At 38.7% G+C, this 23,869-nt stretch overlaps 1 protein-coding gene across 2 annotated transcripts in view; it reads right to left on the bottom strand.

The window, feature by feature from the left end:
• lin7b (lin-7 homolog B (C. elegans)) overlaps window positions 1-23,869 on the bottom strand; it is a 241,381-nt gene that overhangs the window by 182,588 nt on the left and 34,924 nt on the right. The window contains exon 2 of one of the 2 annotated variants that reach the window (XM_039774744.1): window positions 18,292-18,386. The exons of the other annotated variant lie outside the window; for it this stretch is intronic. Within the exon in view, the coding sequence (XP_039630678.1) occupies window positions 18,292-18,366 (75 nt within the window). The 5' untranslated portion in view covers window positions 18,367-18,386. The remainder of the gene's footprint in view (window positions 1-18,291; window positions 18,387-23,869) is intronic. 2 annotated transcript variants of the gene reach the window in all.

The following is a 23,869-nucleotide window of genomic DNA, read 5'->3' as shown; positions in this document are numbered from 1 at the left end:
CTCCACTTTGATCATATCCTTTTGTTGCCTCCTCATAGAATTCCAGCATGTTAGTAAAACACAGCCTGCCTCTTCTGATCCCATGCTGACTATTCAGAATAACTCCTGTCCTTGCATGTGTTGCTCAATCTTATCCTTAATAATTACTTCCATTAATTTTCCTGTGGTGCATGTTAAGCATACTGGCCTATAGTTGCTTGGATCTGCCATGTTACCCTTTTTATATAATGGAATGATATTTGCTATTTGGGGGGGCATGGTGGAGCAGCAGTAGCGCTGCTACCTTGCAGTTAGGGTACCCGGGTTCACTTCCCAGGTCCTCCCTGCGTGCAGTTTGCATGTTCTCCCCTGCGTGGGTTTCCTCCGGGTGCTCCGGTTTCCTCCCACCGTCCAAAGACATGTAGGTTAAGTGGATTGGCGATCCTAAATTGTCCCTAGTGTGTGTGTGTGTGTGTGTGTGTGTGTGCATGTGTCCTGCGGTGGGCTGGTGCTCCGCCTGGGGTTTGTTTCCTGCCTTGCGCCCTGTGTTGGCTGGGATTTGCTCCAGCACAACCCCCGTGACCCTGTAGTTAGGATGTAGCGGGTTGGATAATGGATGGATGGATATTTGCTATTCTCCAGTCTTTTGGAATCTCTCCAGTACTCAGAGACTTCCTAAAAATATGTGTCAATATATGTACTCGCTAGCCTCCTTAAGAACACAAGCATAAATATAATCTGGTCCTGTTGATTTGTTTAATTTCATTTTATTTAATCTGAGCAGCACTTCTCCCTCTACAATTTCCAAATCCCTCAGTACCTCCTTAGTAGTCATGTTTACCTCCGGGAGGTTATCCACTTTCTCACTTGTAAACACCTCAGAAAAATGTAAGTTTAGGGCATCTGCTACTTCACTGTCTGTATCTTTTAATTCCCCTTTACTATTTCTGATGCACTTGACCTCCTTCTTGACTGTTATTGTACTACTAAAATACTGAAAGAATCTCTTAGAACAGGGGTGGTGAACTCCAGGTTTTCATTCTAACCCTTTTCCTAATCAGTGACCAGTTTTCACTACTAATTAACTTTTTCCCCATCACTTTAATAGCCCTGTTAGAAGAGTTCAGCCCTCTGAATTGATTCCTTTCTTCATTAAATGACAGCCAAGCAGAAATGAGATGTGAAACGATCTAACAGATGACCAGCTAAACTGGGGCTTCAGACTCTAGCCAATTTCACACTAATTACTTTTTTAATGAGAAGCCAATTCTTGTTGTTAATTAAACCCATTATTTAATTCCATTGCTTGTTGCTGCTCTCATTCTGCCACAGCACACATTTCGAAAACTGTTGTTTTTCTGTTCTTTCAAAGAGCACCTTCAAAATGTTTTGTTGACCTGAGAGATCAGCCTTACCAATACCATCACCTCTCTTTAATTTCAGATACTGTGTAATGAGCACTGGGAAGCTGGTCATGTGGTGGCTTGTTTTGTATCTCATTATTGCTTGGCTGCTAATTTAAAAAAAAGAAACAACTATGGAACATGAGTTAAGTAAGTTAATTAAAAGAAGTAAACAGCTGCAAAAACTGGTCAGTAATTAAGAAGATGGTAAGAATGAAAACTTGTAGCCACTGTGACACTCCAGACCTGGAGTTTGCCACCCCTGTCTTAGGGTCTTCTTTCACCTTATCTGCTATATTCCTCTCCAACTGTTTTTAAGCCTCCCTGATATCCTACCTAATGGTTGCCCTCATGTTCTCATATGCTCTACGATTCACTTTGTAGTCATTAGTCTTATATGCCTTATAAAGCAGTTTTTTCCTTTGCAACTTCTTTTTTAAATCTTTATTAATCCACCATGGAGTTTTTTTTAGTTTCCTATTAATTCCAAATTTAGGTATGTATCTGTCCTGCATTACATGTAAAACATTTTCAAACCTGTTCCACTGCTCCTCAACTGTCTCCACACTTAAAAGCTTATCCCAGTGTATTCTACTTAGACATCTGCTCAAAATTAGTTAAAAAAAAGTTAACAATTTTAGTCTTTGCATCTGCACTCTTACAAAATACTGGGAATTGTATTACATTATGGTCACTTGACCCTAGTGGTTCAATCACCTCTTCACCCTCAATTCTACCCTGATTATTACAAAATACTAAATCCAGACAGGCTTCACCCTGTGTTGGTGCTTTAACATGCTGTGCTAAAAAAGAGTCACTGATTACTTCTAAAAACTCCTGTGCTCCTCCATCTGCAAGATTATCCGTTAATATTTGGATAATTAAAGTCCCCCATGACTATAATATCCCCCTGTAAACTTGCCTTTTTGATATTACTAAAGAGATGTGTGTTGAAATTACTGTCTCAATTGGGTGGTCTATAACACACTCCTAAAATAAGACCTCTTTCCCTAATATATTCCAGGCGAACCCACATGTCCTCACTAAGATGGGGCTCATTATCCAACTGAAGAGGACTTGCATTTAAATCCTGTTTGGCATAAACAGCAACCCCACCTCCTTTTCTGCTCTGTTTATCCTTCCTAAAAATGTGTATCCCTCTATGTTACACTCATCCCCATCTTTGTTATTTAGCCAGGTTTCCGTTATTGCTAAAATATCATAATTATGCTCCGTTACATACAACTCCAATTCACTTACCTTATTTTTGATACTTCTAGCATTAAGGCAAGCTACTTTTAATGTGTTACCCCTTCTACATTTAAACGTTTGCTTAGAATTTACATTACTATGCATTTTTATTTCTACACCATTGATTGTTCTTCCATGTACAGATCTAATCCTGGCATGTCCTAAACCCCATGTCCTTGTGAGGGTGAAAACAAAAGCAAAAAAAACCTTTTTAATTCTAAAAATTCCCCACACGGTTCCTTAGCAGCAACCAAAACCCAAGTTTTTAAGAGCAAAATGTATTTTTTATTTAAACCTCACACCACAAAACAGACCAAAAACTCTCAACAGCCTCTAGCGTCAGCACAAAGCACATGTCAGACTTCAGTTGCTATCAGTACGGAAAAAATAAAACAAGATATGAACAGATAATTTACCCACAATATCACATTAGTAGGCAGAATCAATACTGTTAAGATGAACATCGTTTCCAAGCTTCTTTTTCCATTTCACAGGATCCCAATATACATTAGCAAATCATTCTTTAAGAAACTAGATTCAATAATAAATTTATCTGGAATTCAAGATGTCCGAGCATTCAAAAGGTGACTCTACAAAGACTAAAAGCAGAAAGTGGCATGGCACTAGCTAACTTTCAATTCTATTATTGGATGGCAAATATATATGCTATAAAGACCTGGAAACAGACACAAATTGATGAATTTACACAAGCTTGGTCTGTAATGGAATTAAAATCTTGCTGCACTTTATATGCTCTGTTTTGTGCACAGAAAAAATACTTCTCAATATATCAATAATCCAACTGTTCACAAATCACTGAAAACATAAAACCAATACAGGATGCACTTCAAAGCAGAGGAGCTTTATCTGTTGCTCCTCTAAAAGATAATCATTTTTTTTGACCCTCTCAAATATACACAGTATTTAATCTTTAGAAAACTCTCTGGATTAAGACACTTAGAAACTGTACATAAATAACATTTTTGCATCTTATGAATAATTATGCTTCAAATTCAGCTTCCCAGCAACACAGTTTTTCCACTACCATCAAATTAGAAATTTTGCTAAAAGAAACCTACCAAATTTTCCACACTCCCCACCCATTTCTATTACAGAAGAAAAACTGATTAGTCTTGAAGACTAGGATAGCATCTCAACTATATATAAAAACATCTTAAAGAATCTTCCTAACAAAGGTCCTTGGGTACGGTAGGAAAATGATCTTCCTTTAATATCTCAGGAAAGGAGTGGAAGTTAGCCATACATAGAATTCACTGTAGCTCCATATGCACAAAACATTTAATAATCCAAATTAAACATTCGATCACATCTTCTTCTTTCGGCTGCTCCCGTTAGGGGTTGCCACAAAGGATCATGCAAAATTGTTCTCTGCATATTGATTTGGCAAAATTTCACACCGGATGCCCTTCCTGACACATCCCTCCCCATTTATCTGTTTTTTTATAATTCCCAAAATGCATCCAGGGCAAGATCCGACCTGTGACCATTGCAATCTAGCCCCTCATTTTTAGAGAGCATTGCTGCACACACCACACGATGAACCACCCAGACTGGGTCCAGAGTGCAGCTGTGCAATGGGTTACACCTCAGCACCACACTGGAACAGTGAGGATTTTAATGGTGGCTGGACTACCAATCCTGCCACCAACCCCGAAGCTTTCCCTGTAAATTGGAGGACCTGCTTGCAGGGCTGGATGTAGATTAACATTGTGCCAAGGATGAAGCAATTGCAGGGTAAGAGCCTTGCTCAAATGTTTTGGGAGTACACCAAATTTAACATTATTTTGGACAAAAATCTTTGAAAGCCTATCAAATACCTTGGTGTCGCATTCAATCATATCCAATTAAAAACTGTGTTTGGTAAACTTCTTGATGTGCTTAAAGTGGAATAGGACGAATTGATTTTAATAGCCTATACCACACTTAACTCACTTAACAGAAAGAACTCCAATCCACTTTTTATAAGTTAGTGGGTAACTGATGTTCTATACATAAATTGGAGATAAAACCAATTCTCTTTTAGAGAATCTGTTGAAAATAAATTAAAAATATATGGAAAAATTTATTTCCTAAAATTTTAGAATAATAATAAAATATTTGGGTAAAAGGACATTTTCCTTAACTATTTTTGCCCACGCTCCTCAGTTTTTCGCAGGTGGGGATTGGATTCTGTTTGTTTAGATCCTGCAGTTTATTTGATCCTGCTTTCTTTTTTTAACTTTCTGATTTTTTTTTTTCTCTCTTTTTTTTACTTTGACTATGAAGTTATTTGTTGTATAAGTCTGACTTGATTATAAGCAATGTTACTATCTTCAAATAAAAAAAATGAAAATAAAAAAAAAAAAACAAAAAGAAATAAGGAAATCCTTGCAGAGCTGGATGATGTCTCTGAAGACTCTAAAGTGAATGGCCATCACCAACTGGCCACCTTAAAACCATTCCCAGAAAAGGAGAGGGGAACTCAATCATTAGGGAAACTGAAGCAGAGGGTGTCACACAGTGTCTTGCTTTTCAGGGCAACAGGTGGGAGAGCTCTTCATAAGCTCTTGGACAGAGCGGGACTGGATCTATTTGTCATTGACATATGACATGCATAAGTTTAGGCTGTCAGTTCTGCAATTTAGATTCAAAGAGTTTGTGCCAAGCAGAGCAGCAGAACTGTGCCACATGCCAGTCTAAGTAAGAAGACTAGAAGGCTTAACTGTGGAATCCTGTGCTCTTGAACTCATGGCACAAGCTTGTAATGGGGCTCCTAGTAGTTCATATCCAAGTTAAAAACAGAGGTATGTGAGATAAAGGTAATAAAGACTATTGCAAATACAAAAATAAAGTACTTTATTACAAAAATGATTGTTCCAATTCAAAACCATAAAAACATTAGAAGTTGGGGGTCATGCAAAAACAATTGAAAACTTGTGTCCACACCCATTTTGTTGAAAAAAATACAATAAATACTTGAGACTGTAAAACTGTGATGCTATTTACGATATGTGGAAGTTCTGCACTAAAGGATTATGCAGGTTGAAAAAAATGCAAAAAACAAATGAAAAGGTTTCTTTGCTAATCCACTGCAAGAAAACGTTCTTTCATGAAAGAAAGCAAAAATTTAAAAATACTATTTAAATTTCATTGTGGATTTCTGCCAGCACAAACTCACCCGTCTCTCTCTTTTCTGATGTCCTCCCCTCTATATGCAATTGGAGGTTTCTCGCCACACGTGTTCTCATAATCAGTATTGCCATCAGCTAAACACTACAATACGAAATACTACAACACCACTATTTTGTCTGCCTAAAAACAGACTCCCATCTAGCATTTAATCCACACCATATAAATATGGCTGTATGCTCCTTAGTGGCCAATTGTGAGTAATGCTCTAGGGCAGAGCTGTTCAATTACAATTTGTTGGACCAGATTTTGAAACCAAGAATTGTAGCTGGGTCAGACATTTTTAGCAGCCTGTAAACAGAAAGTAATGACAAATTTTAAAGCAACACAAATGTATTTAAAAACAAGTAATGTTTATTCATCGTTTCCCTTTTGCATTTGGTCACATCTGACACAAGCACATCAAAACTGTTAAAAAAAAAAAAAAAGTTGTAAAAAGAACAGAATCTGAGGTAGGAGCAATACTTTTTTCCACTTCTGAAATAAAAAAAAAATTAAACATTTTGCTCTCATCTGATCTAGGCACATCTCAAAGTGCATAAGATCAAAAAAGTGCACAGTATTAGCAATAACATTTGTTTCCCTTTTGAAATATGAAATCCTCCCCCTATTTAAATGGGTGGTCATGACAGGCAAGCAATTTTATTTTCACAGAACTTAAACAATTTCATTCACATGGTTTTAATCACTCATGTATACTATCTGAGTAGATGTTTAAGAGTAAGGCACCACATATGGCGTGAAAGTGGATTGGTACTTTTATTTTAATGATTTGTCTTTAAAATGTCTTTGTACACAGTTATTGGGTGTCACGTAATGAATTATAAATGATAATTATTACTACTGTTATTCTTTTTTATTAAATCTTATTTTCCACGTTTCTTTGTTAATGAGCTCCTGTTGAAGAAGATAAATCACAAAATACTGTGCTTACAGTCCTAACACAATTTTTCAAAAGATTTCTGATCTCAGAATTAATTTGAATAAAAGTGTGCTCTTTCCATTGAATTCTCCTGACACCTTCCCTTTTATCATCGCAGATTAGTTTAAATACCTAGGGGTAAACATCACAAGCAAAAATAAAGCTCTTTATCAACAAAATGTTGCCATCTGTATGGAAAAAATTAAGCAAGACTTACATAGATGGTCTATCCTTCATCTCACTTTAGCTGGAAGAATTAACATTGTCAAGATGAATATCCTTCCTAGGCTTCTTTTTCTATTTCAAAACATTCCAATATACAACAATAAATCATTTTTTAAGAAATCAGATTCAACCATAAACTCATTTATTTTGAATAATCCACGTATCCAAAGGACGACCCAACAAAGACCAACAAAGGCAGAAGGTGGCATGGCTCTACCTAACTTTAAATTTTATTACTAGGCAGAAAATATACAAGCTATAAAAACCTGGACATTGATGAACACAGATGAACGTACTCAGGCTAGGTCTGCAATAGAAATAAAATCCTGCAGTACTTCTTTTTATTCCTTGCTTTGTACCCCAGTAAGTACAAGTCATCACCAATATACTAAAAACCCAATGTGCTTCACTCACTCAGAATATGGAACCAATGTAGAAAGTATTCTAAGATAGAGAAGCTTTTATCTGTGGCACCCTCTGCATGAGAACCACTTTTTTCCACCCTCTCAAACGAATGCAGTTTTTAATGTCTGGAAAACATTTGGATTAGATCACTTAGCTTTACATAAACAACATCTTTGCATTCTACAAACAATTACACTCCAAATGTAACTTTCCAGCAACACATTTCTTTCACTACCTTCAAATTAGAAACTTAAAATAAACCTGCCCAGTTTCCCTCACCTCCCACCTACCTTTATACCGGAAAAAATATTGATTGGTCTTGAGGACTCAGACAGCACCTCCATAATATATAAAAACATTTTATAGTCCCTCCCTTTCAAAGTTCCAAGAGTACAATGGGAAAAGGATCTCTCTCTCAACTTATCAGAAAAGGAGTGGAAGGTAGCAATGCACAGAATTCACTTGAGCTCAATATGCACAAAGCATAAAATTATTCAACTTAAAATTATATATCGAGCACATCTGTCTCATTTACAATTGTCCAAAACGTTTCCAGGGCAAGAGCCAACCTGGAATCCAATCCTGGCAGGTTCCGATAAATAACATTTTAGAATAAGCATTCGAGGAAGCAGATTCTCTCCCCTCTTTCTTATTCTATTTATTTGTTTTAATTTGTTAATTTATCTATTTACTTCATTTTACTAGTTTAAAGTTATACTCTGCTGGCCTTGGGGGTTTGTTATTGATAAACATGACTTGCTTGTATGGAATGTTCTTTGATATTTTGTTTTTTGAAATGAACATACAGTGTGCATGCCAAAACGACTGAAGTAACAAAGTGGCATTTTTGATAACTATTTTAACAAAGTTTACTGTATGCTGTTAATTACAGAGCACCCCAGTAAAATGACTGTAATACACCTTCTACCTTAAAACAGCAGGCAGACTACTGTTCATGTAGGTTTACTGATGGGCGGCATTTTGCATTGAGTATATGTTAAATCAGAGAAACGGTATGCAAAGATGCATGAACACAAGGAGATTGGTGATAATCACAGCTTAGTGTGGGACAACTGAATTCCACAGGGCACACATATATACATAATAGGGGACCTATATGATGGGCAGATCAATTTAAATTGTTTTCCATGCTTGCATTTTGTTTTGATGACCAGTTCAGTCATATTCAGCCCTTCGTTCATCATTCTGGCATAACCTGCCTCACACTGAAATTCACCATTTGGAAAACACGGCTGTCCCATCAGCAGCACCATGTACTCAGAAATATTTTCCCACGCACTTCTCCAAGTCTGACAATATTTATTCCAACTCCCTCGCAGCCAGCACAGGATATAAACCAGTTTTTATGTGGCTCAGGAATATACAAGGGGGGGCCTGTACCAACACATATGTTAACGACACATCTGCTTAACAATAATAAAAAAAAATTCCTTTGCATCTATTTTTTCATTTGCAACTGGCATACTAAGTAGAAATGATAATCTCCAAAGCCTATTTTTGGTTGCATTTGAGACCATTTTAGTCGTAGTCTGGAGCCCTGGCAAGACCACAAGGCTGGGCCACTCGGAAGTTGGTTCTGGGCTGCTCTAGGGTATCAACCTATCCTGTTTAATGTATCATGCTACCTGTGTCTATGTCTTGTTGACTTTCCCAAAAAATACTATAAAGCTTTGTCATATTTATGCACATACAGCGATACTTGCAACACCAGCCTTGTGCTAGTAGCACGGCAGCTTGTTTCTCCAGCGAGCCCCCGCTCTTCCCTGCATGTAAGTCTGCTTCTCCATTACATGTGCCTTGGCTTCATGGTAGTTATTTCACAGAGGCAACTGCAGCATACATGGAGTCTCTCATTAAGGTTGGCCAACCAGAAACGCTTTCTTCCAGGACAGGCAGTCAGCATCACTTTTACCACTGCACTTGAAGCCGGTGACGCTTCCAACGTGTCTCGTGCACTCACCTACTGTACATGCTGCAATAAAATAAAATAAAATAAAAAAAGGTAACTGCACCACTTTAACTATTTACATAAGGATATGCTTGTTATAAATAGTTATGCTTCTCTTGCCTGCTTCTACTTAGGTACAGTGCTAAGGTGCTATAGGACACACCCTACCACTTATGCTTCAGGTTGTCATGCACAGCCAACTAATTCTCTTTTCCTGACACCAGTCACACCTTGAACCTATAAGGCTGAAGCACTAGGTGACACAAAGCAAACATTTGTAAATTTTATCTGCTGCATCCACTAGGGTGCCTGGAGGTCAGTCATCAGTCATCGTCCAACCCACCATATCCTAAAACAGGGTCACGGGGGTCTTCTGGACCCAGCCAGCACAGGGCGCAAGGCAGGAACAAACCCCGGGCAGGGAGCCAGCCCACCGCAGGGCACACACACACAAACACACACTAGGGACAATTTAGGATCGCCAATGCAAGTAACCTGCATGTCTTTGGACTGTGGGAGGAAACCAGAGCACCCGGAGGAAACCCATGTAGACACGGGGGTGGTCACTTTCCACCAAATATTTGTTCCCCAACAGGCAGTATTTATACTATCAATGATCCATTTTATTACCAGTGTCTCCTTTTCTACCATTGCATATGATAAACAGCACCAACCACCTGTCTTGTCCTTCTTGCAGAAGTACCCCTTCTAAACCTACTCCCAATACATCTACCTGCAAAATAAATGGACATTTAAAGTCTGTACAATGCACGATTACATTTGTACAAAAGACATTCTTAAGCTGTTGAAATGCTTTCTCGCAGGATTTTGACCATTTAATTTCCGCTGGTGCTGCTTTAACTTCCGTTGGTGCTGCTTTTGTTAACAGATTGATCAGGTGTGCTGCTACTCTTGGAAAGTCTGGAACACATATCTTTGCTACCATTCCACTAGTTATGCTCTGACCTGTTTCTTTGTCGTGAGACAAGGACGATTGGCAATTGCTGCTACTTTATCAACTTGGGGCTTGATCACTTCACCTCCAAATGGTGAAACCCAGGTATCGCACACTTCTCATCTGCCTATCACTGCCTTTTCTGGGTTTGAGACTAACCAGCTGTTTGCAGATGTTGGAAAATGTCTGCTAAATGTTCCATATGTTCCTCCCACATCTTACCACAGATGATGATGTCATCTATAAATGCTCTGGCATACTGCTCTGCACCAGTTAGTATTCTGTCCATTAAATGTTGAAAGCTGGTCGCTGCTCTGTGCAGTCCAAAGGGTAATACCATGAATTGGAATAGTCCCTCAGGTGTTCTGAACACAGTCAGTAGCTTTTTCTCCTCAGCAAATGGAATTTGCCGATATACATTGCATAAGTCTACTGTAGTCAAGAATTTGGCTGGACCCAATTGCTCTATAAGTTCATCTACCATTGGCAGGGGTAGGTGTAAAAGGGAGATCTTTTGTTTAGCTTCCTATAATCTACGCAGAAGTGTAATGGACCTTTCTTTTTGGGAAAACTAAGCTGACCGGGCTACACCAATCACTCACTGATGGTTCCACTATTCCCAGTTGTTGCATTTGTTTCAGTTCTTCCCTGAAAACGTCTTGCAGCTGTGCAGCTATTCAGCAGTACACAGCTGTAACCGGGCCTGGAGAGTTGAGTTTCATGATTAATTAGTCTTACCCAGCAATGTACCAAACAGACCCTCCGGAATACTACACGGATGGCAAGTATTGCTCCTCCATCTCCTCTTTATCCAGTACACTGTGGATTAGAAACTGCACAGCAGGGTTGGTATTCTCTTGCTTTTCTTTTAGCATTTTTACATAAAATGTCTCTGGGCTTTCTTGGGTCATCTGCTATAAAAATTTCATAAGTGACAGGACTCTTTTGAGCTACTACTTCAAAGGTCCCTGGACCTTGGCCATTAAACTACGCTCTGAAGTAGGTAACAATAACAATACTTTCTTTCCTATAGTCAAAGCATATTGTCTTGCAGTCTTCACGTACCATGTCTTAATTCGGGCCTGCGCCTTCTCCATATTTTCATGGACATTCTGGGTGAAATAACAGAGTTTCACCTGCATTTTCAAAACATAGATAAGCACATTTTTGGCATCACTACTGATTTTGTCTCCCTCTAATGTTTCTTTTAGGACATCCAGATGATCCCGCAGAGTGTCAGTGATGGCTTGCCAGCCAGACTGACTCAAACTAACTTAGCTCTCTTGGATTCCACTGGTGCTTTATCTGGCAAAAGATAAGGACCTAAGCACAGACTTGACTCCTTTACCCTACTGGAGCAAAATCTAACTATGTATCCTTTCAGCCATAACAAACTAGGTCTTCCTCTTATCAGGTTTGACCATTACTAAAGAACCAGAAACCATGTTGCCCTGAGACATACCAGTGGGCTTCTGGATTTGGCTGGGCTTAACACTATCTTTGGGTTCTCTTGGCAAGTTGTGAGGATGCCGGGCTCAAACAGACACTTCCACAAGGTCTGCAGTTTCCTTCGATGTCTTCAGGCGATACTCCTCCACCAACATACTGACTAGTTCAAGCACAAACACCTGCAGGAGTTGCTCCAACACAATACAATCAACAATTTGATCAGTTGTGTGCTTGTTTGGTTGTAGCCATTTCGTACAAAGTTCTTTTAATTGTGCCAAAATTTATCTGGAAGTTTTTCCCTCCTTCCACTCTTAAGAGCAGAATCAAAGCCTGGATGTTTCAGTACTAATTTCTTTCATTCTTTTCAAGAATGGCACTTTTCAAAGTGTCATAAACTAAAGATCTGTCTGTGGTCAAAGCAAAAAATGCCAATCTGGCCTTATCTGTCAGGAATGGGACTAGTCAGATCACCCAATCAACCTTTGACCACTTACAGACCATTACTATTCTTTCAAAGGTGGACAGGAAATGTTTAATGTCTTCTGAGTCCTGATACCATTGCAGGCAAGGAAAATCCCATGTCTGAAAGGGTAAGCACCATTCTGCTGACTTGTCTAGCGCAGTTGCCACACTTGGTTCGCCTCCTCTTGCAGCTATGTGAACTGGTGCTGCGGAGGTTTCCACCAGGGTTCCATCCACTGGTCTTTGGCCACCTGAAAAGCAATAAATTGTCTCAACAGCACTACCAGTGCTCTTACATCCCCTGAACTAGTGTCAGTTCCTGCCTGCACTGTACCTGGATCCTCTCCATGAATCCAAACAGGAGTACTGGTCTCTGGAACCTTCTTGGGAGCCATGCTGTCTTCGTCTATGTGCACTCAAAAATATATTCTCACAACACACTGGTTTCTTATTTCACTTCTGAACACCAAATTGTGGAACCCTGTGCACTTGAGCCTATGGCACAACCTTGGTAACAGGGCTACTAGTAGATCATAACCAAGTTAAAATCAGAAGTACGTGAGATAAAGTCAACATGGACTCTTGCAAATACAAAAATAAAGTAATTTATTACAAAATGATTGTTGCAGTTCAATACCATAAGCACATTAACACTAGAGTCCCTGACGCTTGCAATTTTTTTCATTGTCCCTGACCTCCTTAAATTCTCCTGATATACGCCAAGAAGCTTGTAGCTCCTTAATACTCTGCTAATACGCCACTTTTGTTTTGCAAATGTGTGGATTAGCAGAACATGGTCTGCTACAAACCGGACCATGTCACCACCACCAGTCAGATGAAGGCATCGTCCTGCTGCAATCCTCACAGATCAAGTCTGTGTTGAAGTGTTTATCTGGCGATGCATTTGTATTCAGTTATAAAAGTAATAAAATACTGTGATTTGAAATGCATACACTGTGTGCACAATTATTAAGCAAGTTGTATTTCTGAGGATTTATTTCAATATGGAAAACTACAGTGCTATCAGTCAATGCAAAATGTTAATAAACCTGAAACCTAAATGTTTTACAAAGGAAATGTGAATGTGAATATTCTCAGGGGAATACATATGTGTGCACAATTATTAGGCAACTAAAGGAAAAATGAAAATTTTCCCATCTCAATTGTTTATTTTCATCTGTTAAAGTGAGAAAAATAAGCAACTCAAAATTTACAAAGAAACATTTCTGACATTTCCAAAAAAAAAAAAAAACAGTGACCCTTCTTTTCAATAACAATCATAAGCCTTCCATTCATAGAGTCTGTCAGTTTCTTGATCAACTTTTCGTGCAGCAGCAATCACAGCCTCCCAGACACTGTTCAAAGAAGTGTACTATTTTCCATCACATTAAATCTCCCATTTAAGAAGGGCCCACAAGTTCTCAACAGAGTTTAGGTCAGGTGAGGAAGGGAGCCATGTCATTATTCTTTGAACTAAAGGCCTTTACTGGCTAGCCACGCAGTGGAGTACTTGATGCATGTGATGGAGCATTGTCCTGCATAAAAATCATTGTCTTCTTGAAAGATGCAGACTTTTTTCTGTACCACTGCTTGAAGAAAGTGTCTTCTAAAAAAATGGCAGTAGGTTTGGGAGTTGATTTTGAGTCCATCTTCAACCCAAAAAGGACCAACTAGCTCATCTTTTATAATAACAGCCCATACCAGTACCTCACCTCCACCTGGCTGGAGTCAAAGTGGAGTCCACCTAGCCATTACTGAACCAGCCACAAGCTCATCGATCTGGTCTGTCAAGAGTCACTCTCATCTCATCGGTCCATAAAGCCTTTGAAAAATCTGTCTTCAGATATTTCACGGCCCAGTCTTGACCCTTCAACTTACAGTACATGTCTTGTTAAATCTCGTTTTGGCCCATTTTGCCTGAGGAAAACAAGCTGCCTAAAAATCATGCACACCTTGATACAGGGTGATCTCCTTAGCCCACACCCTCCCTAACTACATAAATACACATCACCCGATATGCTTAAATCCAATAAGCATTCAAGTTAATACAGCTTGGAGTTGGGTATGGTCAAAATAATCACTTGTCTAATAATTTTACACGCAGTGTATATTTCATGTGTGTTCCATGTCTACAACGATCTCTGTAAATATAGAATGACAGAGGAAATGCAAGGCAAGAAATACTGAACATGTGGCTAAAACAGAAAATGTTTTCATATCTTATAGTAATAATGACATAATTTTGACGTGAAGTGTGGGATGTGTGAAGACTGAAGCCCAAATATCCAGGAAATACTTTCACAAAAGGTGTAACAAAACAAGTATGCTTTTACTCAAGAATAAAACCGAAGAAAAAGAAATTGCTCAACTGACATGGTTCGGAAGCCCAATTATTAGTCGGAACAAAGTAAAAGACGTGCGCATACAAGTGTGTTTGCGGGTTTCAGTTTCAACCAGTTTTCACAGTTGTAACACTGCTTTGTATCTGGTTTATGCAGATGGAGCAGTGGAAAAGCTACAGTTAGCAACCTCAAAGTCCCAGGTTCAAATCTCGCATTGTCCTTGCATTTAGTGCTTTGAGTAGTGGGCTGCTATTATTATTATCACATAATAAAAGCATGCATTTGATGCAAGTCTGTAACATCCTATGTAAATTTATGTTACTTATAAAAAGTTAGAACTAAAGGGATAAAAGAATACGTACAAACACAGCTCAATCATTTCTTCTTGATGTCTTGTTGAGAAAACAGATACCACAATTTCTATGCTACTTTTCCTCGCACACGAACATTCACATCAACATGTCATTTGAATGATTTTTTTATTCAGTTTTATTTTTGGATTCTTGAATAAAACTGAATTTGAATGATTTTTTTATTCAGTTTTATTCTTGGATTCTTGCATAAAACTGAATTAAAAATGACATGTTGATGTGAATGTCTATGTGCGAGTCCACCATAGACATTGTAGTGTCTGCTTGCTCTACAAGACACCAAGAAATGACTGATCTGCATTTGTAAGTCTGCTTTTATCCCTTCAGCTGTAACGTTTAACAAGTAACATTAACTTATAGATTCACATCAAATTTATGTTTTTATTATGTGATAATAATAATAACAGCTTACTACTCAAAGCACTAAATGCAAGGATGATGTGAGCTTTGACCCCGTGACTTCAAGGTTGCTAAATGGCAGCTTCACACTGCAGCATCTGAGATGGAACAGCGATACTGCTGTGACAACTGGCTGAAAATGAAAACCATAAAGATACACATATGCACTTTATACCGAATGTTCAATGCCAATTGAGCAATTTCTTTTTCTTCACTTTTATTCTTGAATAAGAGCATACTTATTTTGTTATTCCTTTTGTGAAAGTGTTTATTGGATATTTGGGCTTCAGTCTTCACACATCCTACACTTCACACAAACATTATACTGTAATATATGAAAATATTTTCTGTTGCTATTACTATAACATGCAAAAACATTTTCTGTTTTAGCCGTGTATTCAGCATTTATTGCCTTGCATTTCCTCTGTCATTCCATACTTACAGTGGGTACGGAAAGTATTTAGACCCCCTTCAATTTTTCACTCTTTGTTATATTGCAGCCATTTGCTAAAATCATTTAAATTATTTTTTCCTCATTAATGTACACACAGCACCCCATATTGACGGACAAAAAAAAAAATTTTTGAAATTGTTGCAGATTTATTAAAAAAGAAAAACTGAAATATCACATGGTCCTAAGTATTCAGACCCTTTGCTGTGACACTCATATATTTAACTCAGGTGCTTTCCATTTCTTCTGATCATCCTTGAGATCACCTTCATTTGAGTCCAGCTGTGTTTGATTATACTGATTGGACTTGATTAGGAAAGCCACACACCTGTCTATATAAGACCTTACAGCTCACAATGCATGTCAGAGCAAATGAGAATCATGAGGTCAAAGGAACTGCCTGAAGAGCTCAGAGACAGAATTGTGGCAAGGCACAGATCTGGCCAAGGTTACAAAAAATTTCTGCTGCACTTAAGGTTCCCAAGAGCACAGTGGCCTCCATAATCCTTAAATGGAAGACGTTTGGGACGACCAGAACCCTTCCTAGAGCTGGCTGTCCGGCCAAGCTGAGCTACGGGGAGAAGAGCCTTGGTGAGAGAGGTAAAGAAGAACCCAAAGATCACTTTGGCTGAGCTCCAGAGATGCAGTCAGGAGATGGGAGAAAGTTGTAGAAAGTCAACCATCACTGCAGCCCTCCACCAGTCAGGGCTTTATGGCAGAGTGGCCTGTCGGAAGCCTCTCCTCAGTGCAAGACACATGACAGCCCGCATGGAGTTTGCTAAAAGACACCTGAAGGACTCTGAGATGGTGAGAAATAAGATTCTCTGGTCTGATGAGACCAAGATAGAACTTTTTGGCCTTAATTCTAAGCGGTATGTGTGGAGACAACCAGGCACTGCTCATCACTTGTCCAATACAGTCCCCACAGTGAAGCATGGCGGTGGCAGCATCATGTTGTGGGGTGTTTTTCAGCTGCAGGGACAGGACGACTGGTTGCAATCGAGGGAAACATGAATGCGGCCAAGTACAGGGATATCCTGGACAAAAACCTTCTCCAGAGTGCTAAGGACCTCAGACTGGGCGAAGGTTTACCTTCCAACAAGACAATGACCCTAAGCACACAGCTAAAATAATGAAGGAGTGGCTTCACAACAACTCTGTGACTGTTCTTGAATGGCCAAGCCAGAGCCCTGACTTAAACCCAATTGAGCATCTCTGGAGAGACCTAAAAATGGCTGTCCACCAACGTTTACCATCCAACCTGACAGAACTGGAGAGGATCTGCAAGGAGGAATGGCAGAGGATCCCCAAATCCAGGTGTGAAAAACTTCTTGCATCTTTCCCAAGAAGACTCATGGCTGTATTAGCTCAAAAGGGTGCTTCTACTAAATACAGAGCAAAGGGTCTGAATACTTAGGACCATGTGATATTTCAGTTTTTCTTTTTTAATAAATCTGCAACAATTTCAAGAATTCTTTTTTGTCTGTCAATATGGGGTGCTATGTGTACATTAATGAGGAAAAAAATTTACTTAAATGATTTTAGCAAATGGTTGCAATATAACAAAGAGTGAAAAACTGAAGGGGGTCTGAATACTTTCCGTACCGACTGTATACAGATCGTTGTACCCACGGAACACACACGAAATGTATGTATTTCAAATCATGTTATTTCATTACAGCAGGGCAATGCCTTCATCTGACTGAAAGAAGGTTTTTGGGGTGTAGCATGCTGCATTCTGCTAATTCACACATTTGCAAAGCAAAAGTGAACTGTTAGTGCAGTGTTAAGGAGTTACAATTTCTTGCCACATGTTAGGAAAATTTAAGGTCAGGGACAATGAAAAAAATTGCAAGCTTCAGGGATTCTAGTGTTAAAAGTTGGGTGTCATGAAAAAACAAATTAAAACTTGTGTCCACACCCATCTGGTTGAAAAAACTCCAATAAATACTCTAGGCGGTAAAACTGTGATACTATTTACAATACATACAACAAATAAAACGATTTCTTCATTAATCGACTGAAAGAACACTTTCGTTCATAAAAGAAAGCAAAAATACTATTTACAGTTAATTAAGGATTTCTGCCAGCACAAGATCCACAGTTTTTCTCTCTCTAAACCCAACATCCTCCCCTCTAAATGCGATTGGAGGGTTCTCTCTATATGTCTTCACTTTATCAGTATTGTGATTAACTAAGCACAACAATACAGATTTGGCCCAAAGACAGACTCTCCTCTAGCATTCACTCAACCCCTTTAATACGGTCGTAGGCTCCTATCACCTTATCCTGTTTTACATAGCGTGCTAGCTACTTCCATATCTTGCTGACCTCATCATAAGCTTCATCTTATTTACATGCACGTGCCCCTGCAATACCTGCAGCACCACCCCCGCGATAATAGCATGGTGGCTTGTTTCTCCAGCAGGGCCCTGCTCTTCCCTGTGCATAAGCCGGCTTCTCCTTTAAGCGTATCTCGGCTTCATGGCGGCTAATTCGTCTACGCGACAGCCGCGTACCTGGCGTACCATCCCGAAATGCTTTCTTCCAGGACGGGCAGTCGGCGTCAGATGACGGTGACGCTTCCAACGCATCTCATGCACTCATCTATGTGCTGCAATAAAAAAAAAAACAAACAAAAGATAAGTGCACCATTTTAACTACTTACATAAGGATATGTTGGCTATAAATAGTCATGCTTCTCTTGACTGCTTCTACTTTGGTGTAGCACTCAGATACTATACCACATTAACTCGTGGCTCAAATACAATACAATACATACAATACAGTTTATTTTTGTATAGCCCAAAATCACACAGGAAGTGCCGTAAGGGGCTTTAACAGGCCCTATCTTTTGACAGCCCCCCAGCCTTGACTCTCTGAGAAGACAAGGAAAAACTCCCAATAAAAACCTTGTAGGGAAAAATGGAAGAAACCTCGGGAAAGGCAGTTGTTCAAAACTTGTCACAGAAAAAAAATATAGGTTAATAGAGCACTGGACTCCCTTTGGAAGAAATGGGAACTGTTCTGCCATGATAGGTTAGATTTGAATCAGGGATGCACCAATATTTTGGGGAAATGGATGAGCAGGTTAGTAGAGGATTGCTTAAAATAGGGAAGGGGGGTGGCAGGGAGTTTAGGGCATGTTAGTTCTAGAACTGTATACGAAGAATTGTACGCACAATATTGTAAAAACAAGTATAAATAGTAATGTAAATTCTCAAATAAAATTTAAGCACAAAAGTAAAATGAGTAACACATTAAAATAGCTTGCCTTAATGCTAGAAGTATCAAAAATAATACAAGAGAATTGGATATGTATGTAACTGAGAATAATTATATTATAGCAATAAAAAAACTGGCTTATTAGCAAAGATGGGGTAAGTATAACCTAGATTGGTGCACACTTTTTAGGAAGGACAGACAACAGAAAATGAGGTGATGTTGCCTTTTATGTCAAACAGAACTGTAATACTTGTCTTCATTTTGATGACAAGCCACATCTTAGTGAGGACATCTGGATTCATCTCAAAAGCAACAGGGAAAGAGGCTTTTTTTGGAGCATGTTATACATACCCCACTAAAATGGCAAGTAAATAGATATATTATAGTCATTTGGGACTCTACCCGAAAATTAACTGGAATAACCTTATAAATAGCAGAGTACAAGAACACAAGTTTTTAGATGTAATCGGTGAGATTTGTTTTTAAACACCATATGTCAAAGAACCAATGTAGGGGAGAGCCTGTCTAGATTTACTATTTTGTAATAATCAGGATAGTATTAAAGGTTTGGAGGTGAATGAAACGGCTAGTCCCAAGTGACCATAATATAACTCTCAGTGTTACTTAAGAATGCAGATGCAAAGACTAAAACTGTTAAGTTTAACATTCCTAAGGAAAATTTTGAGCAGATGTAGTAAAGTCTAATGGATAAACTGGGATTAACATTTGTGTGGAGACAGTCTACGAAAAGTGGAACAAGTTTAAAAACATTTTACATATAATGCAGGGCAGGACAGGTACATACCCACAGTCATATCTATAAGTATTTGGAAGGCGACACAATTTTCATAATTTTGGCTCTGTACGCCACCACAATGAATTTAAATTAAAGCAATCACTTTTTTTTTTTGCATAGCACAACAAACATACATGGACATGTGACTGATAAATTGTTCCATAGTCAGGTGGGAGCAGAATCCTGCATTATTTCATTCATTAAAAAAGCAGGTAAAGGATCTGGAATTGATTAACACTAGAATTACCAGAGCCTACAAAAAAACTCGTAAGTCCGTCCCACCTTAACTCTTTGAGGGCTGAATATTTTCTTCAAAAAACTCAGTTTTCTGAAAAGCACACAAAGCAATAGTTTCACACATAAGTTAACAATAAATATCTTTTGCTGTGTTCTGTGACTGCTGTTGGTGCATGTTTGTCATGTTTGGCGACAGTGGCTGTGTTCGGGGCACCTCGAAGGTCAGCAGGAATGCACGGTGGGCCAGCTGCCTGGCTGTCTTTGCACAGCAGGTGGGTGGCGGTGGCAGTTGCAATGTGACGCAGTATGGTTTGTACCTCTTGTCATCATAAGTGGTGGTCCTCCCAGGCAAACGCTGCTTGTAGGCGCATCACCTACACTAAAGTGTTCAACACCACAATCAGCTAGGGACCGATCAGATGATGCTGGTACCTTACTTTCGTTTTTGATATCCATCTCCAGATCACTTGCATCAAACTCATAGTTCAACAACAAGTCATTCAATAAAACATCCAGGGAGTATTTTGCTTTGCACATTTGCTTTGGTCTTTCGCCAGATGTTGGTGCCATTTTAGAGGTTGTTTGTTCTTCACTACTCATGCATGCGTAGGGAATCGAGGTTAAATCAACAATGCTATGTAACTTTCCTTCTAGTAAAGAAAGTCGACCTAAAAACATAAGGGTGAATTTTGTTGCAGCTAACAGCTGATTACTGTGCTCTACTCATGAATTTTGACAAAGGTCGACATCAGCCCCGAAAGAGTTAAATCACTTCTTAAATCCCTTCACACCTCTCCGCCAGCATCCTTTGTCCTCTAAATGTGCTGATAAAGATAAGCTAGAAGCAGCTGGCTATTCTATGCCTCCACCACTTTAGAACGTGCGCAAACTTCTCTCAGCTCATGCCTTGATTGAGTATCTGGGAGTGAAGTGAAGTTTGAGAGTGGAAATAATAGATCGTTATTTGGAACACACCCATTTCACGTCTGTTCTGTTTCTACAGTAATCTGTGTAAACACATTGTTAAAAAAGAAACGTTTTTTATATTCTTGTAGTAGATGACAAAATGTAGGCATAAACTATATAATGTATGAAGCCTGAAGTCCAAATATCAAAGAAACATTTTCACAAAAGGTACAAATCTAACACAACAATTGCGATTTTATTCAAAAATATAACTGCAGAAACAAAAAGCCGCCTTAACATGCGACATTGACACAGGTTTATTATGACTTCCTCCGTGGCGCAATAGAATCAGCTGCCAACTGGGAATCAAAAGGTCGCGAGTTCGAACCTGCACCACTCTGTTTTGAGAAGTAAACTGCTCTTAGTCTTACTATTTTAGAATAGAGGCATACATTTGATTTCAATCTGTAACAGCCGGTGTAATTTATGATCCTTGTAAAGGTTAGCTTTGGTTTTTTTTTTTTTTTAATTCACTTTTCATTCTCTCAGTCGCGTTCAGAATCGATCCATACAACCCCATCTGACACGGCTGTTTTCACATAAAGACACGCTATAGCTCTGCGGTGTACTTGTGACTGCATTCTCGTACCAATGTTTGCGAAATGAAGTGTCTGTGTGCACTTTCGTGGCATTACACGTGTATTTTTTGAGCATGCTCAAACACAGGAACATATGTTGGTGTAAAAGTATAACAAAACAAGTACACTTTTATTCAAGACTACTTGTATAACCGAAGAAAAAAGAAAGCAAGTTACAGTAGGCGATTTGATACATCAGCTTGCATGGTGCAATGCTAAGAAGTGCTGATTTCCATTCCGTGCTATATAAAATCATCACATTCAAATATTAACAGTTCCCACACACCCAAGGACCGTCCTTCCTACATTTACGACATGTGTACTTGTTGTAGTGTACACACCTCTCTGTGTTATGGTTCCTATTACACTGAATGAGCACCTGACACTGTACTTTCTTCCCTGGGGGAAGGTCCCGCATCAGAGAATTTCCAGTTCCTGCATAAATACACACCCGATCTGAGACTGTTCGTTTTCAAAAATGTGGAATTTGCATTTGGAAAATATCACTATGAACTCTCAATATGAGATCCAAAGAGCTATCCATCCAAGTAAAAACAGTCCATCATTAGGGTGAGAAAACAAAACAAATCCTTTAGAGAGATAGACGAAACATGAGGAGTGGTCAAATCAACTATATGATACATTTCTACAAAGAAGGAACAGACTGGTGAACTCAGTAGCACCAGAGGGTCTAGAAAGCCATAGAAGACAACTGTTCTGGATTATTGCAGAATTCAGTCCTTGATGAAGAAGAACATCTTTTGCAAAACTACACAATCAAGAGAAGACTTCATGAAATTAAAAACAGAGAGGGTTTTCAACAAGGTGCAAACCACTGGTAAACCTCAAGCACAGGAAGGACAGATTAGACTTTGTCAGAAAAAAATTTAAAAACATGTCAAGTTTTGGAATAATTTTCTTTAGACAAAGGAAAATACAATCAATATATACCAGAATGTTGGAAAGAAAAGAGTATAGAAAAGAGAATAAATAACTCATGATCCAATGAATACCACATCATCTATGAAACATGGTGGAGGCAGTTTTATGGCAAGATCTTGCATGACTGTGAATGGAAGTCAGCCACTAGTGTTTATTGATGATATGACTGATGGCAGAAGTAAGTAGCAGGATGAATTCTAAAGTGTATATGGCTATAGTATCTGCTCAGTTTCAGCCAAATGCTGCAAAACTGATTGAACAACTCTTCATAGTACAGAAGGACAATGAGCCAAAACATACTGTGAAAGCAAGTATTTTGCAATGGAAAGTAGTAGAATATTCTTCAAAGCCCAAGTCAATCAACTGACCTCAGCCCAATTGAAAATATACTTCACTTGTTGAACACAAAACTGATGGCAGGAATTCCAAAGAGCAAGCAACAATTGAAGACAGCTGCAGTAAAGGCCCAAAGTAGCAGTAGGGTGGAAACTCAACATTTGGAGATGGTCATGGGTTACAGATTTCAGGCAGTCATTGACAGATAATAATTTTCAACCAAACATTGAAAATGATTATTATATTTCTGAATATATTAGCTTGTCCAAATACTTTTGAGCCATTTGAAATAGGGGGACCATGTATAAAAGTCTCTTTTCTAAACAGCTCACACAATATTTTTGTTTCAAGTCTGTGGTGGTGGTGGTGTGCAGAGCCAAAATTAGGAAAACTGTGTCAGGGTCCAAATACTTAAGGACCTGACTATAAGTCTGGAATTAGTACAAAATTAGAAAAATCTCTGCAGTGGGTTAATAAAGAGTAGAAAAATAAAGTTGCAAAGGAAAAAAAGCCACTGTATAAAGTATGTAACTCTAATTGCTCCAATGTGAATTGAAGGGTGTAAGAGAGCATGAGGGAAACAGTTAAGAAGGGCAATAGGGAGGCTAAAAGGAAGTTAGAGAGGAATATAGTAGATAAGGTGAAAGACACCAAAGAGATTCTTTCAATATATTAGTTGTAAAAGAACAGTCAAGGTTAAGTTTAAGTGTATCAGAAATAGTCATGGGGAATTAAAACATACACACAGAAAAATAGTAGATACTCAAAACTTGCATTTTTCTAAGGTGTTCACATATGATGAAGTGGATAACCTGCTAGTGGTAAGTGGGACTACTAAAGAGGTACTGAGTGATTTAAAAATTGTAGAGGGAGAATAACTGCTCAAATGAAACAAATCACCTGGATCAGATAATAGTTCTCCTTGAATTCTTAAAGAGGTTAGTCAGTAAATCTATACTAATAACAGGCCACGCACGCACGCACGCACGCACTCACGCACTCACTCACTCACCACTA

Source organism: Polypterus senegalus, chromosome 13 (genome assembly GCF_016835505.1).
Source record: "Polypterus senegalus isolate Bchr_013 chromosome 13, ASM1683550v1, whole genome shotgun sequence".
NCBI classification, from domain to species: Eukaryota; Metazoa; Chordata; class Cladistia; order Polypteriformes; family Polypteridae; genus Polypterus; species Polypterus senegalus.
This window is presented reverse-complemented; position numbering and strand designations above follow the sequence as displayed.